Genomic DNA, 26,399 nt, shown 5'->3' on the forward strand with positions numbered 1-26,399 from the left:
TAGTCTTACATTGTCCAAGACATATGACAATTGTTAAATCAAACTGCTGGATTTTTATTAAATGATTTGTACACATGGAACCCTCTGAGTATTTAATCATTCTAAAGAAAATATGATTCCGTATTCTTTAAGTTGTCCAAGTATTGATAAAATTGTTATCAAATAATGGATTCTAAAATGGGTGTTAGATTCTCAATAGCTGAATATAAAAAACAAATTGTAACCCAAACTGTGTTTTAATATTAAAAAATTTACTAAAGGTACTTACCCACCAAATAAATGGATGTTATGTAATAAATTATTTAAACTGTATAATATTAGTGTATATATATATATATATATATATATATATATATATATATAATACATTGTAATCTCCTAAATGGGGGAATCACAGTTTATTGACAGTTTTGTGGGATGGAATGTCAGAATTCCAAAGTTTATAGAAGCTTAATCACTACGCAAAAAAAGAATGTACTGTTCATGTGGAACTCACTTTTATAGTCTCCACCATGAAGGTCGTCAAATTCGCATCCAGATGATTTGACAGTCCGTCCACATGTAGTAAAGACAATAAAAGCACAGAGTCCTCTGAAGTCTTGGCTTCAGTCCATGGTTTTGTAATCCAAATAGCAGAGATTGGACGCAAACAGCACAGAAATAGCAACAACCACTTGCTTAACTCGTTTCACTAATAGCTCTGCAGTTTCATCAAAGCATACAGTAAGTCAGTCTCCTAGAACAGTTTATTTAAAAAATATAAAAAAAATGTTGTCCAATCAGGGTCTTTGGTTAAATTTTGTTTAACCGATGATATCAGTATTTCCAGGTTTTCAAAATGTGTTATTTAATTATAAAAATCCAATATAAAACATGTATATAGATAACATACATAGCAGATTCCTTAATATCAGTTATGAATTTATATTTCAAAATCTTAAATGTGAATTATTATTCTACCAAGTAAGGCCACTGTACTACCCTAATGTTCGTATGAATATATTAGCAGAGTATAAACCCTTTTATTACTTAATGTATATTATTCAGCTCAAACATGTCCTTTGATATATAGAAGTGTTAAATAGTTTTTTTTTTTTTGGTTTAAGGATATATTAAATTATTATTAAATAATTTTAGGTATGTGCCACAAAGTCGACTTTTGCATTGTTTAGTGACGCACAGAGGTGAATAAAAAATGGGAGATGCTTTTTCCCAGTCACGTTAAATAACTTCACCTGCCACAGTACTGCATGTCCGTTCCATGTGGTTGATAATACGCATATTATTCCAAAAGCTTGATTATCTGTATCATCAATTTGCACTATTTGTTGGATATTTTTTTCACTTGTATATAAGGATAAGTAAATATGATGGCGCAAAAAATGACTGATCTGCCATGCAACCAAGTTTTCACACGGAGAGGTCCAAAGCACACAGTCTATGTATTATGCAAGTAATCCTACGGAGGACATAAAGCAACATTAGTTATTAGCAACATTTAAATACAAGACATTCTTGCAGCCAATTCTGATAATTAGACCTTCAGAACTCTCTGACACATTGTGGGGTATTCACTTAATTTGACACAGATTATTCAACTGCGGGCATTTTAGCCCGCCGTTTTTAATCCATTTTTGCCATGCCGTTTCCCTTTTTTTTTTTTTTTTTTTGTTGAATCAGCATGGGTGAAAATTGCGCCAAAAATGGGTGAAAACATCCACGAATTCGCCAAAATACGTGTATCAGTGGCAAATTTGTTGATACACGTGGTTTTTGCCAATGCCGGATTTTTCAACCAGTCAAAAAAAAAAAAAAAAAAAAACTGCATGGGCATTGAATATGTCAAATTTAAATTCGACCTAAAAACAGGTGAAAAGTGCGGCACTAATTGAATACTCCCCCCCCCCCCCCCCCCCCCCCCATAATCTGTTCTATAGATTTCCAGCCCAGTAATGTTTACTTTTATTATTGATTTTAAACAGAGCACTAAACCACTGGTCTACAGTGAAGTTCAGTAGACATGTTTAACTGGGTGACTCTACAGAATTACACAAATAAAATGCTAGTGTGTCCAGAACTACTGAAAATGGTCATGACAAGTTGGGTTTTCCTCTCTTTATACTGAAGATCTAGTAGTTATTATGAAATAACGAAAATAAATTGTTGAAATATAAACTTTATTGTTGTATTTTTTGGCTGTGGTATTTTTTGACGTTTTTTTATTTTATTTTTCTATGCCAAAATAAACGTACACAATTTAAATTTACCTTTAAAGTTTATTTTTATGGATTTTTTCCATAAGACTGAAGACCTATTGAGAGAAATCCAGCAACTCAAAGAAGAGTCCAAGGAGAAAGATGAGACCATTAAGCAGTTAGAAGAGCAACTGGTGAGTAACCTTGATCCATTTCAGCCATTCCTCCTTTAGTTTTCTCATATGTCTCTTGGGTATTTTTGCTGCACTGTTGTACTGTACTCTTTAATGGAGATAGATTCTTTACAGAGTAAAATCTTGAAAACCTTATTCGTTTTTTTACTATGAATATGTTCTTGGCAGACTCCCTTATTTTGCCAGCAAACTCCGTATAAACAATAATTGTGTGACAGATATAATGACTGTGGAATATTAGCATATGATTAGCACTGCTGGCTTGTGGATGAATTGCTTTTTTAAAATGTAACCTTTCCTTCCTAAATGAATCTAGCACTAGATGAAATATAGCACTAGATGAAATAAGACTCACTCCAGCGCCTCAAATGCTTTATTCAGTGATATTTTAATTTATCAAGCACGTTCCTTTATCTAATTCTCCAACCAGATCTGCCACAAATTACAGTAATATATTTTATGAGTTGTATTGTCAGAGCACCTTCTTTTCTTTTTTCTTTTTTGGACGGGTCTCTGCTATAACGCTTGGCGGTTCCAGATTCCTTATCGTGAAAAATAAAACTGTATTGCTGACTTATCCTCAGGCATTTTTTTCACCATTCTTCTATTGAATTCTTGATTCCATCTGACTCACTTTGAAATCTTGGGATGTCAACATTTTTCCATCACCGTTATGGTTCCTTAGCAAGCTCTTCATGTGCACGTTTCTGAAGTACAGTACATATTAATTTTTTATTTTACAGATAATCATGATCTAGATCTCATAAAGTGCACTTTCTCCAGATTTTTTTTCACCACTGTTCTAGAATGCCACCTTTTGTCTTTTGAACCTCTGATATAGATGTTAAATTAGTACCAGTTTACTGACTCATGCTGCTTGATTGAGTCAGCATGAATGGATTCAGACTTCCTGCTCTGCTACTGTCTTAAAATACAGATGTGCTCTCGTACAACTAGCCTCTATATGCCATGTGTAAGTGAGCCATCAGCTGCATTGCGACTCTGCTAGTGCAGGGCATCTTTTTAGAGCCTTTTTATCCCAATTGCATCAGGGATGCACCGAGAGACTGTGCTGATTAATTTGATATGCAACACTTGTATTTCTGGGTGCGAATGAGTCTGTATATGTAGCACATTGTAATTTGGTGTGGAAAAAGATGCAGTTGCGTCATATGATTTTGTATGTAGATTCAAAGGGGAATATTCAAATGTTTGAAAAGTCAGTTGGTTGACTTTTTTTCCCTATCTAATAGACCGGAAAATACAGACACCCAAACTGACTTTTCAAATATTTGAATTCCCCCCAATGACTCAGTCACACACAGAAAAAAATATTGCATATCAAATAAATCAGCAGTTATTTGGTCCCATCACATTACAGTTAAAACACATTAACAGGTAAACCGATGCAAAAAATATGCCACGCATTAACAGAGTTGCACAGGAGCTGGAGCCCCGTGAGGGGCTATTGAGCGCGACTGCAGCAATAATGTATGAGGACACATCTGTAAGTATCACAGTAGTATCTCATTGGTAGGGTTCCCACAAAGATATATACTTGAGCAGTGTCATATCAAGTAAAGCTTTCATTAAACACTGTACTGCAGGAGGTAGAGTGACCGTAATTCTGCTGTATGCTTCTCCTGCAATTTTCTTTTGCTTCGGGCTAGTTAAATTATTATCTTACATTTGCACATTAATGACACTCGATGTGTTTTTTTTCCACTCATACATTACTGCATCCAGATATTATCTCAAAATTAGCTTCCAGATCTTGAGTGAGATCGTTGCTATATAAAAATGACTGTACTTTCACGATGTTAATAGAAGTTATCAAAGGTGGTTGTTAATTATGACAGGGTTTTTTTCAGTTCTGTAGAACATAGTGTACAGTTACTTTTTCTGTATTACAAGACATTTTCTCAGACTATTCTTTATAATTCTTCTTTCTGTAGCAGGGTACACTGGGGTTCCACAGGGATAACATTGGGGTGTAGAGTTGGATCTTGATCCGAGTCACCAACAGGCTAAAAGCTTTGACTGTTCCCAGAATGCATAGCACCGCCTCCTGTATAACCACGCCTCCGTGCACAGGAGCTCAGTTTTGTAGCTTGTGCCATGCAGTGCAGGCATACAGCAGGCAGGGCTGCTCCAAGTAGCCCTCAGAAGAGCTTTTTTAAGTGAATTTTGAAGACTTCAAGGGCTGCAGCAGAGACACTGTCTGTGTTAGATGTCAGTCAGACATCTCCTGCTGCAGCTCCATCACCTCCCCCAGCGGCGCTGTATAATCCCGCGCCCTGGTTGCCGGGTACTTACAGCGGAGGCTCCGGTTTTCATCAGTCAGCCACACACACCACGGAGCTCTCCAGGATCGCGTGGCCGCACTTAGTGAGGAGGTAAGAGGGGACCCGCTGGAAACTGCGATCCGGTGGGAGGCAGGCCGCGAGCTGGCGTGGACACTGTGGCAGTACAGGGACCCCGCTAGACCACCAGGGCAGGGGCACAGGTCGGTTTTACTAAAAACCGTTTGTTATATGGCCCACAGTACCCAGTGGTGAAGTCCAGCAAGGTGATAAGGCACTGACCTGTAGCCTATCCCCCAGCACCTGGGCGCCATTTAGAGTAAATGTTCCCACCCTGGAGCTGCATATCTCTCTCTCCCCCACTCCCTGTCAGCGTTTGGGTGCCATTTCCACAAGCTGAGCTGATCCTGGGACTGTTTGGGCAAATCCTCCTCTGTAAAGCCGCCTGCATGTCAGCGCTGTGCATTTTACTTGACACGTAAGTATTCTACATGTCTACTGACAGTGTTAGTTAAGAAACAGTGCATTTAGTCAGGGTTATGTAGTACAAGTACCCTGTGATATACATCCAGTATTTACTGTGCATTGATATATCTATTGAGTGTATAGCTGTACTTAGTATTACTTTGTATTGCTAGTCCAGTGCCTTTTTATTGCATGTCATAATTTCTGCATTGTACATATGATTGCGTGTGTGTGCATATACAGCTGCTGCGTGACTTCCATTTTGTGTATCTCACTCAGATTGCTATCCCTATATTCTGTACCCTGAGGGGGCTAGGTGCATCAGGGTTATTGTGTAATATAGGTGTTTCACAGGATATACTTGTTGAGTATTTTTCTCTGTGATTTTCAGTCACCAAATACATCTTGAATTCTCTGTTTGTGGTAATACACTGCACAGGGGGTTCTTGTTACAGTATTAGACTGCTGATATTGTACTGGGTTGCCCGTGTATTGAGCTTACAGGTATGTCAGCTACAAGGGGCGATGGTGCTGCGGCTGATCCCACAGTGCGTGGTGGTGACACTGCTGACACATTAGAGGAAAACATAGCAGCAGAGGGTTCAGGTTCTGGGGGTTACCTTCCCCCCAGTGGGACTGTAGCAACGGGGGTGCATAACGACCCACCTTGGGCTACTTTCTCCACGTTAAGTACGCTGGTAACTAGACTTATGCCCCCTATGGGACCTCAAATGCTGGTACAACCGCTTATGGTCCCTGCGGTTAATCTGCCATGGGCAGATCACCTGTCCACTCAGTTACAGCAATTGAACCGCTCACTGACTAACAGAAATCTAACTCTCTCCCACTTAAGACCAAGGGGTCCTCTAAGCGGGCCATTACTTCCTCACAATCCACCCACGTCCCAGACACCTCGTCTGACGAGGAGGGTATGTATACTGACCCCACAGACACTGATCCAGATATTTCTGATGGGGAATCGGCCTCACAGGTGGATGTTCCTGACTTATTGGAGGCTATCAGGCTAATTCTTCAAATTACTGATGACCCATAGCCTGAAACTACCTCTAAGAAACTGGGCAGATTTAAACGTCAGAAGGTTGTTAAACAAGTTTTACCTCATTCTGACCATTTAGTTGACATACGTCAGGAATCCTGGGAAAATCCATGAAAGAAATTCACACCTAACAAGATGATGCTGGCTCGCTATCCTCTCGCTGCGGAGCTAAGTAAAAATTGGGAAACACCCCCGCCAGTGGATTCGCAAGTGGCGCGACTGGTGGTGTCCTCAGCTCTGCCTGTCGCTACCGTCACTTCTCTGAAAGAACCGATGAGTGGAGGGTTGTTTAAAAGTGATTTACACCCTAGCGGGTGCTGTGCATCGGCCCGCTATTGCAGCGACATGGGCTGCAGAGGCTATTGAAGCGTGGGCTCAGGAGGTGGAAGCAGAGCTGCCTTCCAACTTTTCTGATAATGCTAGACAATGCCTTTCGTATATTGTCACAGCCTCTCATTACATTAAGGAGGCGGCTTCTGATGCTGGTATTCTGGCGCCCAAGGCTTCTACTACATCCATTTTGGCTCGCCGGATTTTATGGTTGCGATCCTGGTCTGTGGATCTGGATTCAAAGAAAACCCTCGAGGTGCTCCCTTTTAAGGGAGACATTCTTTTTGGAGATGACCTGAATAAGATAGTGGCTGACTTAGCTGCTGCTAAAACAGCCTGTCTTCCTAGTACTGCTCCTTCGGTGCCGAAGGTTAAGAGTACTTCCTTTTGCTCCTTTCGTCCTTCAGGTAAAGCAAAGGGTCAGGCGTACCTGAAACAGGCTTGCACTTCCAAAACCTCTAAGCCCAAACCTAAACGTTCCTGGGCTGCCCATCAGCCTGCTTCCAAAACTGACAAGCCTGCTGGATGATGGGGCGGGCCTCCCTCTGGGGGATCCCAGGGTGGGAGGCCGACTTTTAGGTATTACCCAGGAATGGTTGAAGACCACTTCCAACACCTGGGTATGGGAAGTCGTCACTCACGGGTAAGCCATATCCTTCAAGAATTGTCCCCCTCATCGATTTTGCCTGACAGACGTCCCTTCGGATCAGGTGAAGGCAAAAACTCTTCATTCGGTGGTACAGTCCCTCCTGGACACAGGAGTGGTGGTACAAGTGCCTCTGGCTCACAGGGGCAAGGGGTACTATTCACCGCTGTTCCTAGTCTCGAAACCAAATGGGTCCTCTCTGCCCATTCTCAACCTCAAATTGAACAAATTTGTAAGTCTCCAAGTTTCGTATGGAAACGCTTCGCTCTATTCTGGCCTTGGAGCCCTGGGACTATATGGTCTCCCTGGACATTAAGGATGCTTACCTGCATGTTCCTAATGCAATGTCGCATCGACACTACCTGAATTTTGCTGTGGGCAATCTCCATTATCAATTTTGGACTTTACAATTTGGTTTGACCAAGGCACCGTGAGTCTTCACGAAGTTCATGGCTGTAATGACGGCTGTACTCCGCCGTCAAGGGGTCAGGACCCTCCCATATCTGAACGATTTGTTGATCCTGGCAAATTCCCCAGAAATTCTCCTAAGCCATCTGGATATGTCGCTCCAGTTGCTGCAAGCCCACGGGTGGCTCATCAACTGAAAGAAATCTTCCCTGGTCCCTGCTCAGAGCATGGTGCATCGGGGGGCATTGTTGGACACTCACAACCAGCAGTTGTTCTCGTCTCAGGAGAAGGTTCTGAAACTTCAGGACAGGATTCGATACTTCCTATCTCGTCCGCAAGTGTCGGTGGACCAGGGAGGAGTCTCTTCTCCCGATAAACATTCTGAAACTGCGAGCGGTGTTCAATGCTCTGAACCTGGCCCAGCATTTAATACAGAACAGACCTGTTCAAGTACAGTCGGACAACGCCACCACTGTTGCGTACATAAATCATCAAGTCGGCACTCGAAAGCCGCATGGCAATGAGGAAAGTATCAAGAATTCTTCAGTGGACAGAACGCCATCTGCCAGCCATATCGGCAGTGTTCATTCTGGGGGTCCTAAACTGGGAAACGGACTTCCTCAGTCGTCAGGACGTACACGCAGGAGAGTGGAGCCTCCATCCAGAAGTATTTCAACTCCTAGTGGACAAGTGGGGCCTCCCAGATGTGGACCTGGTGGCATCTCGACACAATCACAAGGTTCGGGTCTTCAGAGCAAGGACAAAGGATCCTCATGCAGGGTTCGTGGACGCTCTGGCAATTCCATGGAACTTTCAGCTGCCATACGTGTTCCCTCCGGTGTCACTCCTGCCCAGAGTAATAAGGAAGTTCAAGCAAAAAGGAGGAATCCTACTTCTGATCGCTCCAGCGTGGCCCAGATGGCATTGGTTCTCAGACCTTCAGGGTCTCTCGTTAGAGCGTCCTCTTCTGATTCCACAATGACCAGACCTCCTCGTTCAAGGCCCTTGTGTTTACCAGGATTTGGCCCGTCTGGCGTGGCTCTTGAATCTTCAGTGCTAAGGGCCAAGGGTTTTTCTGAGGCGGTCATTCAGACTATGTTGAAGGCCCGTAAGCCAGCTTCTGCTCGGATTTACCATAGGGTCTGGAATTCTTACTTTGCTTTGTGCGCATCTAACAATCATGACGCTTACAAGTTTAGTACGGTAAAACTTTTGGCCTTTCTACAACAGGGTTTGGACAGTGGAAGCTGCGCTTGGCTCTTTTCTAATGCTAAGACAAAGTAGCTGCTATTGGAAATAAAAGGTCGTTAGGGGTACTCCTTCCCCTAAACAGTTTATATAGCACAAAAAAGAAAATTTCCAGTGCTTTTTTTTGTATAAACTTAACATAAGAATTTCATAAAAACAACTTTATAAATATGTTTTTTTATTATCATCAATTATGTAAGCATTTATCCAAAAAAACAATTAAAAATATACTTGTGATCACAAGTATATTTTTAATAGTTTTTTTGGATAAATGCTTATATAATTTATGATAAAAACATATTTATAAAGTTGTTTTAATGAAATTCTTATGTTAAGTTTATACAAAGAAAAGCGCTGGAAATTTTATTTTTTGTGCTTTCTACAACAAGGCCTGGACTTGGGCCTTCGTCTGGCCTCCATCAAGGATCATATTTCTGCCTTGTCGGTTTGGTTTCAGAGAAAAATTGCCACTCTGCCTGATGTTCATACATTCACTCAGGGTGTGTTACGGATTCAACCTCCTTACATCCCGCCTGTGGCTACTTTGGATCTGTCGGTGGTTCTAGAGGCGTTACAAGAGTCTCCGTTTGAGTCTCTTGAATCTGCAGACCTTAAGTGGCTTTCCCTTAGGGTATTGTTTCTACTGGCTATTGCCTCTGCTAGACATGTGTCAGATTTGGGTGCCTTGTCTTGTAGGTCCCCCTATCTGATTTTTCACCGTGACCGGGCGGTTCTTAGGACACGTCCTGGGTACCTACCTAAGGTGGTGTCTTCTTTCCACCTTAATCAGGAGATTGTGGTTCCAGCCTTTGTCTCCCCTGAATCGTCTTCCAAAGAGTGGTCTTTGTATGTGGTATGGGCTCTACGTATCTATGTAAAGAGGACAGTTCCCATCAGGAAGTCTGATTCTCTCTTTGTACTGTTTGGTTTTCACAAACGTGGCTGGCCTGCTAACAAGCACACCTTGGCCAGATGGATTAGAATGGTGATTGCGCATGCTTATGTACAGGCTGGCCTTCCAGCTCCTGCTACCATCAAAGCAGATTCTACTCGGTCTGTTGGACCTTCTTGGGCGGTTCGCCATGGTACGACCCTTGAACAATTGTGCAAGGCGGCTATGTGGTCCTCAGTGAACACGTTCATAAGGTTCTATGCCTCCCAGGATGCTTCCTTTGGACGTCTGGTTCTTGTACCAGCTACAGTTCATCCCCTCCCATGAGGAACTGCTTTAGGACATCCCCCTGTGGAACCCAGTGTACCCCGCTGCAGAAAACGAGATTTATGGTAAGATCTTACCATTGTTAAATCTCCTTCTGCGAGGTACACTGGGTTCCACAGGGCACCCACCCTGACGCACTTAGCTTCTTTTGGATTTGTATGACATTAGCTGCTGACACCTTCTCCTGTCGTGAGAATGTGGTGTATGTGGCTACTAACGGTTGACGTCTCTTTTTAACTGCTACTGAATTGGACTGGTTAAAAAAACTGAGCTCCTGTACACGGAGGCGGGGTTATAGAGGAGGCGGCGCTATGCATTCTGGGAACACTCAAAGCTTTTAGCCTGTTGGTGCCTTGGATCAAGATCCTACTCTACACCCCGATGTTATTCCCTGTGGAACCCAGTGTACCTCGCAGATTGAGATTTAACAACAGTAAATTCTTACCATAAATTTCGTTATTCTGTACCCTGAAGGGGGCTGTGTGCATCAGGGTTTTCATATAATATAGTGGTTTTCATAGTATATACTTTCTCTTACGTCCTAGAGGATGCTGGGGACTCCGTAAAGGACCGTGGGGGATAGACGGGCTCCGCAGGAGACATGTGCACTAAAAAAGAACTTTAGGTATGGGTGTGCACTGGCTCCTGCCTCTATGCCCCTCCTCCAGACCTCAGTTTAATACTGTGCCCAGAGAAGACTGGGTGCATTACAGGGAGCTCTCCTGAGTTTCCTGAAAAGAAAGTATTTTGTTAGGTTTTTTATTTTCAGGGAGCCTGCTGGCAACAGACTCCCTGCATCGAGGGACTAAGGGGAGAGAAACGGACCTACTTTAACGTTAGGCTCTGTTTCTTAGGCTACTGGACACCATTAGCTCCAGAGGGAACGGAACGCAGGTCTCACCGTTGACGTTCGTCCCGGAGCCGCGCCGCCGTCCTCCTCGCAGAGCCGGAAGATAGAAGCCGGGTGAGTTTGTAAAGAAAGAAGACTTCAGAGGCGGCAGAAGACTTCAGATCTTCATTGAGGTAACGCGCGCCATTGCTCCCACACAACACACACACGGCAGGCACTGTAAGGGTGCAGGGCGCGGGGGGTTGCCCTGGGCAGCAATAAGAACCTCCATATCTGGCTTAAAATGATATATACAGGCGGGGCACTGTATATAAGAGATCCCCCGCCAGTTTTGAAAATTTTCAGCGGGACCGAAGCCCGCCGCTGAGGGGGCAGAGCTTGTTCCTCAGCACTCACCGGCGCCATTTTCTCCACAGCGCGCCGCTGAGAGGAAGCTCCCCGGACTCTCCCCTGCTTACACGGTGAAAGAGGGTTTTAAAGAAGGGGGGGGGCACATAATTTGGCGCAGATAAGGTTAAACAGCGCTATCTGGGTAAACATATTGTGTTTCTTTTCCTGGGTCATTAGCGCTGGGTGTGTGCTGGCATACTCTCTCTTTGTCTCTCCAAAGGGCCTTAAGGGGGAACTTTCTTCAGATAAGAGGATTCCCTGAGTGTGTGGTGTGTCGGTACGCGTGTGTCGGCATGTCTGAGGTAGAAGGCTCTCCTAGGGAGGAGGTGGAGCAAATGACTGTGGTGTCTCCGTCGGCAACACCGACACCTGACTGGTTGGATATGTGGAATGTTTTAAGTGCTAATGTGAATTTATTGCACAAAAGGTTGGACAAAGCTGAGTCCAGGGAATGTACAGGGTGTCAAGCCCTGCCTGCCCCTATGTCACAGGGACCTTCGGGGTCTCAAAAGCGCCCACTATCCCAAATAGTAGACACGGATACCGACACGGATTCTGACTCCAGTGTCGACTACGATGATGCAAAGTTACAGCCAAAATTGGCTAAAAGTATTCAATATATGATTATTGGAATAAAAGATGTTTTGCATATCACAGAGGACCCCCCTGTCCCTGACACGAGGGTACACATGTATAAGGAAAAGAAACCTGAGGTAACCTTTCCCCCGTCTCATGAGCTGAACGAGTTATTTGAAAAGGCTTGGGAATCTCCAGACAAAAAAACTGCAGATTCCCAAAAGGATTCTTATGGCGCATCCTTTCCCGAATAAGGACAGGACACGGTGGGAATCCGCCCCAAGGGTGGACAAAGCGTTGACATGCTTGTCCAAAAAGGTAGCGCTGCCATCCCAAGATACGGCTACCCTCAGGGATCCTGCTGATCGCAAGCAGGAGACTATCTTGTAGTCCATTTACACACATTCTGGTACCTTACTCAGACCGGCGATAGCGTCGGCTTGGGTTTGTAGCGCTGTAATAGCGTGGACAGATACCTTATCGACGGAAATTGATACCCTGGATAAGGATACCATGTTATTGACCCTGGTTCATATTAAAGATGATGTCTTATATACGAGAGATGCTCAAAGAGACATTGGCCTACTGGGTTCTAGAGTCAACGCTATGGCGATTTCTGCTAGACGAGTCCTATGGACCCGGCAATGGACAGGTGATGCCGACTCAAAGAGGCATATGGAGGTTCTACCATACAATGGTGAGGAATTGTTTGTGGAAGGTCTCTCGGACCTGGTTTCCACAGCTACGGCAGGTAAATCAAATTTTTTGCCTTATATTCCCTCACAGCCTAAAAAAGCACCACATTATCAGATGCAGTCCTTTCGGTCAAATAAAAACAAGAGAGTACGAGGATCGTCCTTTCTTGCCAGAGGTAAGGGCAGAGGGAAAAAGCTGCCTACCACAGCTAGTTCCCAGGAGCAGAAGTCCTCCCCGGCCTCTACAAAATCCACCGCATGACGCTGGGGCTCCGCTGAGGGAGTCCGCCCCAGTGCGGGCAGGTCTTCGACTTTTCAGCCACATCTGGGTTCACTCACAGGTGGATCCCTGGGCAATAGAAATTGTTTCCCAGGGGTACAAGCTGGAATTCGAAGAGGTGCCTCCTCGCCGGTTTTTCAAATCGGCCCTGCCAGCTTCTCCCCCAGAAAGGGAGATAGTTTTAAATGCGATTCACAAATTGTGTCTTCAACAGGTGGTGGTCAAAGTTCCCCTGCTTCAACAAGGGAAGGGGTATTACTCAACCCTGTTTGTAGTCCCGAAACTGGACGGTTCGGTCAGACCCATTCTAAATTTAAAATCCTTGAACCTATACTTGAAAAGGTTCAAGTTCAAGATGGAATCGCCCAGAGCGATCATCGCCAGCCTAGAAGGGGGGGATCTTATGGTATACCTGGACATAAAGGATGCATACCTTCATGTTCCCATTTATCCACCTCATCAGGCGTACCTGAGATTTGCGGTACAGGAGTGTCATTACCAATTTCAGACGTTGCCGTTTGGGCTTTCCACGGCCCCGAGGATTTTCACCAAGGTAATGGTGGAGATGATGGTGCTCCTGCGCAAGCAAGGTGTCACAATTATCCCGTACTTGGACGATCTCCTCATAAAAGCGAGATCACGAGAGCAGTTGTTGAACAGCATGTCACTTTCAATGAAGGTGTTGCAGCAACACGGCTGGATTCTCAATATCCCAAAGTCACAGTTGGTTCCTACGACTCGTTTGACCTTCTTAGGCATGATTCTGGATACGGACCAGAAAAGGGTTTATCTTCCTATAGAGAAGGCCCAGGAACTCATGACTCTGGTCAGGGACCTATTGAAGCCAAAACAGGTGTCAGCGCATCACTGCACTCGAGTCCTGGGAAAGATGGTGGCGTCTTATGAGGCCATTCCCTTCGGCAGGTTCCATGCGAGGACTTTCCAATGGGACTTACTGGACAAGTGGTCCGGGTCACATCTACAGATTCATCAGTTGATCACCCTGTCCCCCAGGGCCAGGGTATCTCTCCTGTGGTGGCTGCAGAGTGCTCACCTTCTAGAGGGTCGCAGGTTCGGTATTCAGGATTGGATCCTAGTAACCACGGACGCGAGCCTCCGAGGTTGGGGAGCAGTCACACAGGGAAGAAACTTCCAAGGTCTTTGGTCAAGCCAGGAGACTTGTCTTCACATCAACGTCCTGGAGCTGAGGGCCATATACAACGCCCTTCATCAAGCGGAGACTTTGCTTCGCAATCTACCGGTTCTGATTCAGTCAGACAACATCACCGCAGTGGCTCATGTAAACCGCCAAGGCGGCACAAGGAGCAGAGTGGCAATGACGGAAGCCACCAGGATTCTTCGCTGGGCGGAAAATCATGTCAGAGCACTGTCAGCAGTGTTCATTCCGGGGGTGGACAACTGGGAAGCAGACTTCCTCAGCAGACACGATCTACATCCAGGAGAGTGGGGACTTCATCAGGAAGTCTTCGCACAGATTGCAAGTCAGTGGGGACTGCCCCAAATAGACATGATGGCGTCCCGCCTCAACAAAAAACTACAGAGGTATTGCGCCAGGTCAAGAGACCCTCAGGCGGTGGCAGTGTACGCCCTGGTGACACCGCGGGTGTTCCAGTCCGTCTATGTGTTTCCTCCTCTTCCTCTCATCCCCAAGGTGTTGAGAATCATAAGAAAAAGAGGAATACAGACAATTCTCATTGTTCCAGATTGGCCGCGAAGGGCCTGGTATCCGGATCTGCATGAAATGCTCACAGAAGATCCGTGGCCCCTTCCGCTAAGACAGGACCTGTTGCAACAGGGGTCCTGTCTGTTTCAAGACTTACCGCGGCTGCGTTTGATGGCATGGCGGTTGGACGCCGGATCCTAGCGGAAAAGGGTATTCCGGATGAGGTCATTCCTACTCTGATAAAGGCTAGGAAGGACGTGACAGCTAAACTTTATCACCGTATATGGCGGAAGTATGTTTCTTGAAGAATTTCATCTGGGCCGTTTCCTTCACTTCCTACAAACTGGAGTGAATTTGGGCCTAAAATTAGGCTCCATTAAGGTTCAGATTTCGGCCCTATCCATTTTCTTTCAGAAGGAATTAGCTTCTCTCCCAGAAGTACAGACTTTTGTGAAGGGAGTGCTGCATATTCAGCCTCCTTTTGTACCTCCTGTCGCGCCTTGGGACCTTTAACGTGGTGTTGAGTTTCCTTAAGTCCCACTGGTTTGAACCACTTAAAACGGTGGAATTAAAATATCTCACTTGGAAAGTGGTTATGTTGTTAGCCTTGGCTTCGGCTAGGCGAGTGTCGGAGTTGGCGACTTTGTCTCACGAAAGCCCCTATCTGGTTTTCCATGTGGATAGAGCAGAATTGCGAACTCGTCCTCAATTCTTGCCCAAAGTGGTTTCATATGAACCAACCTATTGTGGTGCCTGTGGCTACGCGAGACTTGGAGGATTCCGAGTCCCTTGACGTAGTCAGGGCTTTGAAAATTTACGTGGCCAGAACGGCCCGGGTCAGAAAAACAGAGGCACTGTTTTCCTGTATGCAGCCAACAAGGTTGGCGATCCTGCTTCTAAGCAGACTATTGCTTGCTGGATCTGTAACACAATTCAGCAGGCTCATTCTACGGCTGGATTGCCGTTACCAAAATCGGTTAAGGCCCATTCCACTAGGAAGGTGGGCTCTTCTTGGGCGGCTGCCCGAGGCGTCTCGGCATTACAGTTGTGCCGAGCAGCTACCTGGTCGGGTTCAAACACCTTTGCAAAGTTTTACAAGTTTGATACCCTGGCTGAGGAGGACCTCATGTTTGCTCAATCGGTGCTGCAGAGTCATCCGCACTCTCCCGTCCATTTGGGAGCTTTGGTATAATCCCCATGGTCCTTACGGAGTCCCCAGCATCCTCTAGGACGTAAGAGAAAATAAGATTTTAAACCTACCGGTAAATATTTTTCTCCTAGTCCGTAGAGGATGCTGGGCGCCCGTCCCAGTGCAGACTACTTCTGCAAGACTTGTATATAGTTATTGCTTACATAAGGGTTATGTTACAGTTTTGTTCAGTCTCTGACTGATGCTGTGTTGTTTCATGCTGTTAACTGGTTTGTATAACCCAAGTTGTACGGTGTGAATGATGTGGGCTGGTATGTATCTTGCCCTTGGATTAACAAAAATCCTTTCCTCGTACTGTCCGTCTCCTCTTATCACAGTTTCTTTAACTGAGGTCTGGAGGAGGGGCATAGAGGGAGGAGCCAGTGCACACCCATACCTAAAGTTCTTTTTTAGTGCCCATGTCTCCTGCGGAGCCCGTCTACCCCCATGGTCCATACGGAGCCCCCAGCATCCTCTACGGACTAGGAGAAAAAGATTTACCGGTAGGTTTAAAATCTTTTTTTGGGGGGTATTTTCTTTGTGTATTACAGTTACCATTTACCTCTTAAATCCTCCGTGTGTGCTCTGCATGTAGTCACACTATCCGGGGGGATTTTTGTTAGGTATTCTGTCTGCTTTTATTGTACTATTCCACCCTATGGTAACGCTTTCATATAATGTCAGCTCGTCCGGGTGAGGGTGAGGTGGCAGACTCTGCGTCTGGCAGTGTTCATGCTCTGGATGTCTCTGAGGAAAATATTGCAGCTGAGGGTTCAGGTGCTGGGGGCTGTGTACCCCTTAGTCAGTTGCCTATGTCGGGGATAACTACTCACCCACCGTGGGCTACATTCTCTAATTTACGGACTACGCTTGTAACTAGACATGCGCCCCCGGTGGGTACTCCTCTGCCATTACAGCCACATATTGTCCCTGCTGTTAATCCACCATGAGCAGATGCTCTGTCCTCTCAGTTACAGCAATTAAATCAGTCTTTGGCCAAGCAAAATCCTAACCCTCGCCTGCCTAAGACCAAAGTGTCCTCTAAACGGGTCCTTACATCCTCACAGTCCACTCATGTTACAGATACTTCATCGGATGAAGATGGCACATACACTGATCCCTCACTGACGCAGATGCTTCTGAGGGGGAATTCCTGACCCAAGTGGATGTTCCTGACCTCTTGGAGGCTATACTGCTGATTCTTCAAATTGATGATGATGAAGAACCCACAGCTACCTCTAAGAAACCAGATAAGTTCAAGCGTCAGAAGGTTACTAAATTAGTTTTACCACATTCTGACCATGTAGTTGACATACATCAGGAATCCTGGGAATATCCAGGAAAGAAATTCTCTCTGTCTAAGAAAATGCTGGCTCGTTATCCCCTCGCTGCAGAGTTAAGCAAAAATTGGGAAACACCGCCGCCGGTTGACTTGCAAGTCGCATGTCTGGTGGTATCATCTGCTCTGCCTGTCAATACCGTCACCTCTCTGAAGGAACCGACGGATAAGCGTGTGGAGGGTTGCTTGAAGTCCATTTACACTCTGGCTGGAGCTGTGCATAGGCCTACTATTGCGGCCTCTTGGGCTGCTAAAGCTATAGAGGCCTGGGTTCAGGAAGTGGAAGCGGAACTACCGTCTAATTTTCCTGATAATGCAAAACAGTGTACTTCATACATTGTTACAGCCTCCCATTATATTCAGGAGGCGGCTTCAGATGCAGGTATCCTAGCGGCCAAAGAGTCTACCACGTCTATTCTGGGTCACCGGATCCTCTGGTTGCGGTCCTGGTCGGTAGAGCTGGACTCAAAAAAGACCTTGGAGCTTATCCCTTTTAAGGAAAACTTTCTTTTTGGGGAAGATCTCAACAAGATTGTCGCTGACTTAGCGTCTGCTAAGACTGCATGTCTGCCTAGTATTACTCCTTCGGCCCCGAAGGCTAAGAGTACTTCATTTTGTTCCTTTCGACCTGCAGGTAAAGCAAAGTTTCAGGCGTACCCAAAACAGGCTTGCACTTCCAAATCCACTAAGCCCAAACCTACACGTGCCTGGGCTGCCTGTCAGCCTGCTGCCAAAACAGACAAGCCTGCTGCATGACGGGGTGGGCCTCCCTCTGCGGGATCCCACGGTCGGAGGCCGACTTCTACAGTTTGCTCATGTATGGCTACAGACCGCTCACGGATACACCATCTCTTTTAAGAAATGTCCCCCTCACCAGTTTTCCTCAACAAACGTCCATTCGAATCTGGTGAAAGCAGGGACTCTCCATCTGGTGGTGCAATCCCTCCTGGACACAGGAGTAGTAGTGCCGGTGCCTATGGCTCACAGAGGCAGGGGGTACTATTCAACGCTGTTCCTAGTCCCGAAACCAAATGGATCATCTCGGCCCATTCTCAACCTCAAGTCTTTGAACAAGTTTGTGAAAGTCTCCAAATTCTGTATGGAAACTTTTCGCTCTATTGTTTTGGCCTTGGAGCCTAAGGACTACATGGTATCCCTGGACATACAGGTTGATTACCTGCATATACCTATTGCAGTGTCGCATCAGCAATACCTGTGGTTTGCTATTGGCAACCTACATTTTCAATTCCAGGCCTTGCCGTTTGGTCTGACCTCGGCTCCTCGAGTTTTCACCAAGGTCATAGCGGTCATGATGGCCCTACTCCGGCGTCAGGGTATCAAGATCCTGCCGTATCTCGAAGACTTGTTGATCCTGGCGAATTCTCCAGAGGTTCTCCTTTGTCATCTGGAACCGACGGTCCAATTCCTGCAAGCCCACAGGTGGCTCATCAACTGAAATAAATCTTCCCTGGTCCCTGCTCAGAGCATGGTGCACCTGGGAGCACTGTTGGACACCCACAACCAGTGGTTGTTTTTGTCTCCGGAAAAGATCCTGAAACTTCAGGACAAGATAAGATGCTTCCTCTCTCGCCCACGTGTGTCGATACACTCGGCGATGCAAGTACTAGGCCTCATGGTGTCGGCTTTCGACATTTTGGAGTACGCTCAATTTCATTCCCACCCTCTACAGAGGTTAATTCTCTCCGAGTGGGACGGACTGCCTCACCGGATCAGGTCTCACATGATATCCTTGACTCCGGAGGTCCGTCTGTCACTGACTTGGTGGCTGCAGGACCAACAACTGAGCAGGGGTCATCCATTGTGGATCTCTAACTGGGTCCTTCTGGCCAGTCTGCGGTGTTAGAACAACACTCTCTTCAGGGTCGGTGGACCAGGGAGGAATCTCTCCTCCTAATAAACATTCTGGAATTGCGGGCAGTGTTCAATGCCTTGACACTGGCCCTGCCTCTGTTACAGAACAGGTCTGTTCAAGTACAGTCGGAAAACGCCACCAAGGTGGCATGCATAAATCATCAAGGCGGCACCCGAAGCCGCAAAGCCATGACGGAAGTGTCAAAGATTCTTCGTTGGGCACAACGCCATCTGTTAGCCCTATCGGCAGTGTTTATTCCAGGGGTCCTGAACTGGGAAGCGGACTTCCTCAGTCGTCAGGACGTACATGCCGGAGAGTGGAGCCTTCATCCGGAGGTCTTTCAACTCCTCGTGGAACAGTGGGGTCTACCAGATGTAGACCTGATAGCGTCTTGACACAATCACAAGGTTCCGGTCTTCGGAGCAAGGACAAGGGATCCTCAAGCAGTGTTCGTGGATGCATTGGCAATTCCATGGAAACTTCAACTGCCATATGTGTTGCCTACAGTGTCACTCCTGCCCAGGGTAATTTGGAAGTTCAAGCAAGAAGGAGGAATACTAATTCTAATCGCCCCAGCGTGGCCCAGACGGCATTAGTTCTCAGACCTGCAGGGTCTATCGATAGAGCGTCCTCTTCTGCTTCTGCAGCGCCCAGATCTCCTCGTTCAGGGCCCTTGTGTCTACCAGGATTTGGCCCGGCTGGCTTTGACGGCATGACTCTTGAAGCTTCCGTACTGAGGGCCAACGCGTTTTCTAAGGCTGTGATTCAAACTATGTTGAAGGCCCGTAAGCCGGCTTCTGCTCGGATTTATCATAGGGTCTGGAATTCTTAATTCGCCTGGTGTGCGACTAACGATTATGATGCATGCAAGTTAAGTACTGCCAAACTTTTGTCTTTCCTGCTGGCTATTGTACCTCACAGAAAGAGATTTAACAAAGGTAAGTTCTTACCATAATTCTCCTTTTTTAATGTGCCTACTTATACATTTATACTGTGTGTGTTCTTTTTTACCATCTTACATACTGTATGTACAAATGTCAACGAAAATATCACCAAACTGTCCACAGGCGCAGATGAATCAACTTTGGGAAAGCGCTCCTTAGTAGGAGATATACATCCTTCTGTATTCAATCAGACCAGTAAAGTCTCCCCAATACATGAAATAAAAACAGAGGAAAATAGTGTAATATTGTTAATATATTACAGGTTGAGTATCCCTTATCCAAAATGCTTGGGACCAGAAGTATTTTGGATATGGGATTTTTCCGTATTTTGGAATAATTGCATACCATAATGAGAAATCATTGTGATGGCACCCAAGTCTAAGCACAGAATGCATTTATGTTTCCTATACACCTTATACACACAGCCTGAAGGTAATTTTAGCCAATATTTTTAATAACTTTGTGCATTAAACAAAGTGTGTGTACATTCACACAATTCATTTATGTTTCATATACACCTTATATACACAGCCTGAAGGTCATTCAATACAATATTTTTAATAACTTTGTGTATTAAACAAAGTTTATGTACATTGAGCCATCAGAAAACAAAGGTTTCACTATCTCACTCAAAAAATTCCGTATTTTGGAATATTCCATATTTCGGAATATTTGGATATGGGATACTCAACCTGTAATAATTTTTTTGGGAACACTGTAAGTAGGATCCGTACCGTGAGGAATTGTCTACTGAAACTGTAGACAATATTAGCATAGATGGGAGAAGGTCAGGCCTTATTGGAATTCCCCTGTCGTATGTTCTCCTTCCAGTACGAATCTCTCGTTTTTCCCAATATCATAGAAGAGCAATAGACTAATGTAGTATAATACCGCTTTTCTTCACATAAGACAAAAAATACGGGATGAACACTGGACTCTCACCATAAAGGATTGTCCACCTTAACAAGCAGACAAACAAGTCATGATGATAAAACAGTCAGGCGTCCTCAGCACCTTGAAAATCCCTCCACAGGTCCGTTCCAGTGTGCTCCGTAAACAAACAAGTTCCGCCAACGCATTTTGATACTCCCTGGTATCTTTATCAAGGAATAGTGTCTCACCCTATAGGGATGCATATTTATACCCCTTTGGTGACATCATTACTCAATTAATAGAAACTCCTTAATTCCTAATGGAAACTCCGGAATTAGGAGTTTCTATTAATTGAGTAATGATGTCATCAAACGGGTATAAATATGCGTCCCTGTAGGGTGATACTCCCTGGTATCTTTATCAAGGAATAGTGTATCACCCTACAGGGACGCATATTTATACCCGTTTGATGACATCATTACTCAATTAATAGAAACTCCTTAATTCCTAATGGAAACTCCGGAATTAGGAGTTTCTATTAATTGAGTAATGATGTCATCAAACGGGTATAAATATGCGTCCCTGTAGGGTGATACACTATTCCTTGATAAAGATACCAGGGAGTATCGAAATGCGTTGTCACCACAGGTTCTGTTCTCACTGTATAGGTGTTGTGGACACCCATGAGTGGGAATAGTCCCTTGTAGTCAGCATGCCGACTGTCAGTATTTTCAGTGGTCGGGATACAGGGGGAGGTATTTTGACTGGCGGTCTCCCGACCTCCGGTCACATAACTACATCCCGTTGTCATATAGTCTTCATTTCAGCCATTGGAGTTTTTTGTTTGCATTCTTACATACAGTGCTGTCACAGAATCATACTTTCCTGCTCTACTAACATGTCCTGCAGATTCCTGAATTTCTGGGAGTAATCACGCACTCTTGGGAGATGAGACCTTCCTTCTGATGTCACATATCATGGTATTGCACAGCAGGAACGGGGACAATGATGACAATAGTAGCACCATGTGCCCCTTCCACCAATACCCTGTACCTCTTGCTTGAATTACCAATGTCACCTTTCCCTCCTGATGGTACAAAACATAATCCTTTGGTGAATTCTTTATTTCCAGTAGTCTAGTGAACACACACCCTGTTCAGCATTTCTGATCAGTCGATTTGTTTCCTTATTTTAGAAAACAAGATGTAACTGCCAGAAAGAGAGCCAAGAGTCCAGGACAGAGAAACCAAAGCAGTATGACAAGTATACGCAGACACCATGGAGGAGTATATCAGTGAGTAATGTATGCCTGTCTTCTCTGCTTATGCAATACTACTGAATTACATGATGGTAACTTATCTCGTTAACAATACTTTCGATTTTGTCCAAGTATGTGTTCTGCTGTTAACATATCCATTTGCTTTCAGGCTGGAATGTATTTTGGTGTGTAACTTTTTTTTATAGATAGCAACACAGTGATTCATAATGTTTGTTACTGTGTTGGACAGATTTGTAATAATCAAATACAATATGGACATTCAGTAGTTACTGATGAAGCACATTGTCTGTGTCTTTATTAACTTGTACTGTGTGCTGCCGTTGTTTGTTCCATGTATGGCTTTACAGTCCAATGCTTTGTAACAGCCCTTGTCTGTTTACAGCTAACACCTGTCCATTATTGGGTTATATATTGCCTGATTTGTGGAATTAGCACGACTCCCACTCACCCAAATGCATGTACTATACTTGTTTTTTACATTTCTGTCATTTCATGTGCCCATATAATGTGGTTATGCTTAAGCTTGTTCCAATGTCACTTGCAATACAGATAATAAAGTACCTCAACCAATTAGTAGAAGTAAGCACTAGCAAGTGTCAAATATACTGCATATGGATTATTTTTACCCCGTCTTGCTGCATCCATCTGCATATTTTCCAAGCCAAAGTACAATTTGTTATTTTGATATACTGTTAATGGCAGTAATTATAGAAACGTGTTTAAAACCCTTCTTCTCAATAGTTGCAAAGTTTGTATGAGTTATAATGCATTAGCAGAAAGTTACAACGGTAACTGTACTCAGAGCTGAGTGCTAGCAATCTCACTGCTTTAAATACAGCATGTGGGAGTTGGAGAAGCAGGAATAGCATACAGATAGGTCCTCACATATCACTCACTGTCAGTTTATCAGCTGTAGTTGCAATTTTCCAAGTTTTATCAGTCAGTCAGAAACAACAGTCAATATCAAAGGAGTTCTAAGATTCATTTAAGTTCAGTTTGCTCCTGAAACAATCATCTAGACACACAGAAGAATGCTATGAGGATATTGAGATTTCAATGTTTCCTTTTCACTTTCCTACGGGAATATGAATATATATACAGTATATATGTGTATGTGTGTCACAGAGGGGGCATCTCCAGGCTTAGTAAATATACACAGACATGATTTAAATACTGTTGGTATTGAGAGGACACCCCAGCCATTGAATATCCTGAAGATGAGAGTGCGACCTTCTTGGAGGCATATATATATATATATATATATATATATATTGTGTATATGTATGTTGAGTATCCCACGTCCAAATATTCAGAAATACAGAATTTTTTGAGTGATAGTGAAACCGTTGTTTCTCGAGCAGGGTACACTGTTCCACGGGGAAACATCGGGTGTAGAGTGGATCTTTATCCAGAGAGGTACCAGCAGGCTAAAGCTTTAGGCTGTCCCAGGATGCATTATGGGGTCTCCTCTACAACCCCGCCTCCAGGCACTGTGAGCTCAGTTTTGAGTTGGTGCCTGTAGAAGCAGTCACTAACAGGAGGGCTGCACGGGGCAGCCCTGAAAAAGCTTTTTCTTACAGAAATTTTTTTCAAAATTGGGCTGTCATCGCTGTATGTCATGGTTACACTTCAGCGCTGCAGCTCCATCACCTCCCAAGCGGTGTCGCATACTCCCACAGCCTGTTCCCGGGTACTTGCGGCGGAGACGCTCTGGCTCTACGCACACTGTCGCAGACGCTCCCCTGGTTCGTGTAGCTGCTACTGGGAGGGAGGTAAGAGGGTACCCCAGGCGGGACCCACTAGGGAGATGGACTGCGACGCTGGCATGGACACTGTAACCGAGCACGGACCCCACTATATCCACCAGGGCATAGGAGTACAGGTCGGATATACTAATATCCATTTTAATAAGACTCAATGGTACCAGGTGGTGAAGTCCATCATAGGGGAACCGGTACTTGACCTGTAGCCTCTCCCCTTGCCCAGGGCGCCATCTACTGCTGGTGTTCCCGCCCGAGAGCTGCCTCACACACTCTCCCTTACTCCCTGACTGAGACGCTGGGCACCATTTTCTAAAATAGATGTGACTGGTCTCCGGGACTGCAGGGCAAGGTCTCCTTTGTAAACCCGGCTGTACATCAGCGCCGTGGTTTTACAAGCACTTAAGTATTCTACATGTCGATATTAAGACAGCGTTAGTTAAGAACAAGTGTACCTGTGCTAGAATATGTTGTACTAGTATTCTGTTATATACATCCGGTCTCAGACCGTGCATTGTTATATATAATATACATATACTAGTCTAGTGCAGTTTTATTGTATTACTAAAATAATTATCTGCATTGTCACTGTGACTGTTTGGGCCTTTATTTGCTGTGTGGATTTCACTTTCAGTGTATCCCAGCTGTATCTATCACTGTATTCTGTACCCTAAGAGACTAGCTGCGCATGGGTCCATATATAGTGCTTTCACAGTATTTACTGATTACAGTGTACTCTACTGTGTACTCAGTCAACTAAAGCCGGATTTATTCGCTGGTGTTGTGTACTGCGTGCTCAGTCGCATAATACCGGCCTTATTCGCTGGTGTTTGTCTACTGTGTACACAGTCACATACTAGGAAATGTATTTGCAGTTATTGTACCCTGTCTGGCTGTATCGTACTAATACGCTCTGGCTGCGTTCACTAATAATGTCGAACACAAAGGGCAGGTAATCCGAGGACGCTCCTGTATCCTGCAGCACATGCACCAAGGATTTGCCTGAGGGGGAAGCTTTGTATGACTGTCTGTGTACTATGTGCCATACATCTCCCAGTCAGTCCGTGGCTCCTGTAGCCAATCAGGAGCCACCTTGGGCAGCGTTCTCAACTGTGCTCAATACGCTTGTGACACGCCTTATGCCCCCTATGGGACCTCCTGTGCAATTACAGCCACATATTAATTTGTCTACCCAGTTGCAGCAATGGAGTCACTCCTTCGTTAGATATAAAACTGCCCCAAGTCACTCTTTTCTCACGGGGTCATCTAAGCGGACTACTTCCTCCTCACAATCCACTAATCTCTCAGAAGTTTCTTCTGATGAGGATGGGGAGTTTACTGTCCCATCAGACACTGACACAGCTGCTACTGACGAGGAATCCACTACTCAGGTTGATGTCCCTAACTTAGTGGTTGCTATTAAGCAGATCCTACAAATCACTGATTATGACAAGGATTCCACTACGGTGTCTAAGAAATTTGATAGGTTTGAACGTCAGAAGGTAACTAAAACGGCCAACTTCTGCGATTCACCCAGGTCTGGATAAAGACCACTTCAGACGCATGGGTGCGAGAAGTTGTCTCTCACGGATACGCAGTCTCTTTCAAGAAGCATCACCCTCGCCAGTTCTGCACAACGGTTATCCTTTCGGATCCGTTACAAGCGCAAGCTCTACAAATGGTTGCGAGTTCCCTTCTGGATACAGGAGTGGTGGTGCCGTTACCTCTATCCCAGAGAGGCAGAGGATACTACTCGACCCTCTTTCTAGTACCGAAACCCAATGGGTCTTTCCAGCCTATACTCAACCTCAAATCAATGAAAAAGTTTGTGAGAGTATCCAAGTTCCGTATGGAAACACTGCGCTTAATTGTACTGGCCATGTAAATCAGAGATTATGTGGTATCCCTGGTTATACAAGATGCTTACCTGCCTATACCTAATGCCATATCGCATCCGCAATATCTGCGGTTTGCCATTGGCAACCTTCACTATCATTTCCAGGCTCTGCCGTTTGGACTGGCCACGGCCCCTTGGATCTTCACTAAGGTTATGGCCGTGATGACGGCTCATCTCCGTCATCTGGGAGTAAGGATCCTGCCATATCTGGATGACGTGCTGATCCTGGCAAACTCCCACGATGTCCTCCTCAGTCATCTTCAACTGACGGTAAACTTTCTAGAAGCCCACAGATGGCTCATCAACTGGAAGAAGTACTCGCTGGTCCCTGCTCGGAGCATGGTGCACCTGGTGGCACTGCTGGACAGTCACAGTCAATGGCTGTTTCTGTCTCTTGAGAAGGTCCTGAAGCTTAAGGACAGGATAAGATACTTCCTCTCTCGCCCAAGAGTGTTGATACACTCAGTGATGCAAGTACTAGGCCTGGTGGTGTCTGCTTTCGACATGGTAGAGTATGCTCCATTTCATTCCTGCCCTCTGCAGAGGGTTAAACCTTTCCAAGTGGGACAGCCTACCTCATTGGATCAGGTCTCACATGATCTCCTTGACTCCGGAGGTTCGTCTACCGCATGACCTGGTGGCTACAGGACCAGCAGTTCAACAGGGGCCGTCCCTTCTGGATCCCCAACTTGGTCTTACTGACTA

At 45.1% G+C, this 26,399-nt stretch overlaps 1 protein-coding gene across 6 annotated transcripts in view; it reads left to right on the plus strand.

Annotated features, from left to right (window-relative positions):
- Nucleotides 1-26,399, plus strand: part of CCSER2 (coiled-coil serine rich protein 2) — a 377,220-nt gene that overhangs the window by 270,934 nt on the left and 79,887 nt on the right. For all 6 annotated transcript variants that reach the window (XM_063958811.1, XM_063958812.1, XM_063958809.1 and 3 more), the window contains 2 exons: nt 2,303-2,389; nt 21,954-22,052. In XM_063958811.1, coding sequence (XP_063814881.1) covers nt 2,303-2,389; nt 21,954-22,052 — 186 coding nt within the window. The remainder of the gene's footprint in view (nt 1-2,302; nt 2,390-21,953; nt 22,053-26,399) is intronic.

The sequence above is a fragment of the Pseudophryne corroboree genome, chromosome 3 (assembly GCF_028390025.1).
Source record: "Pseudophryne corroboree isolate aPseCor3 chromosome 3, aPseCor3.hap2, whole genome shotgun sequence".
Classification (NCBI taxonomy): Eukaryota; Metazoa; Chordata; class Amphibia; order Anura; family Myobatrachidae; genus Pseudophryne; species Pseudophryne corroboree.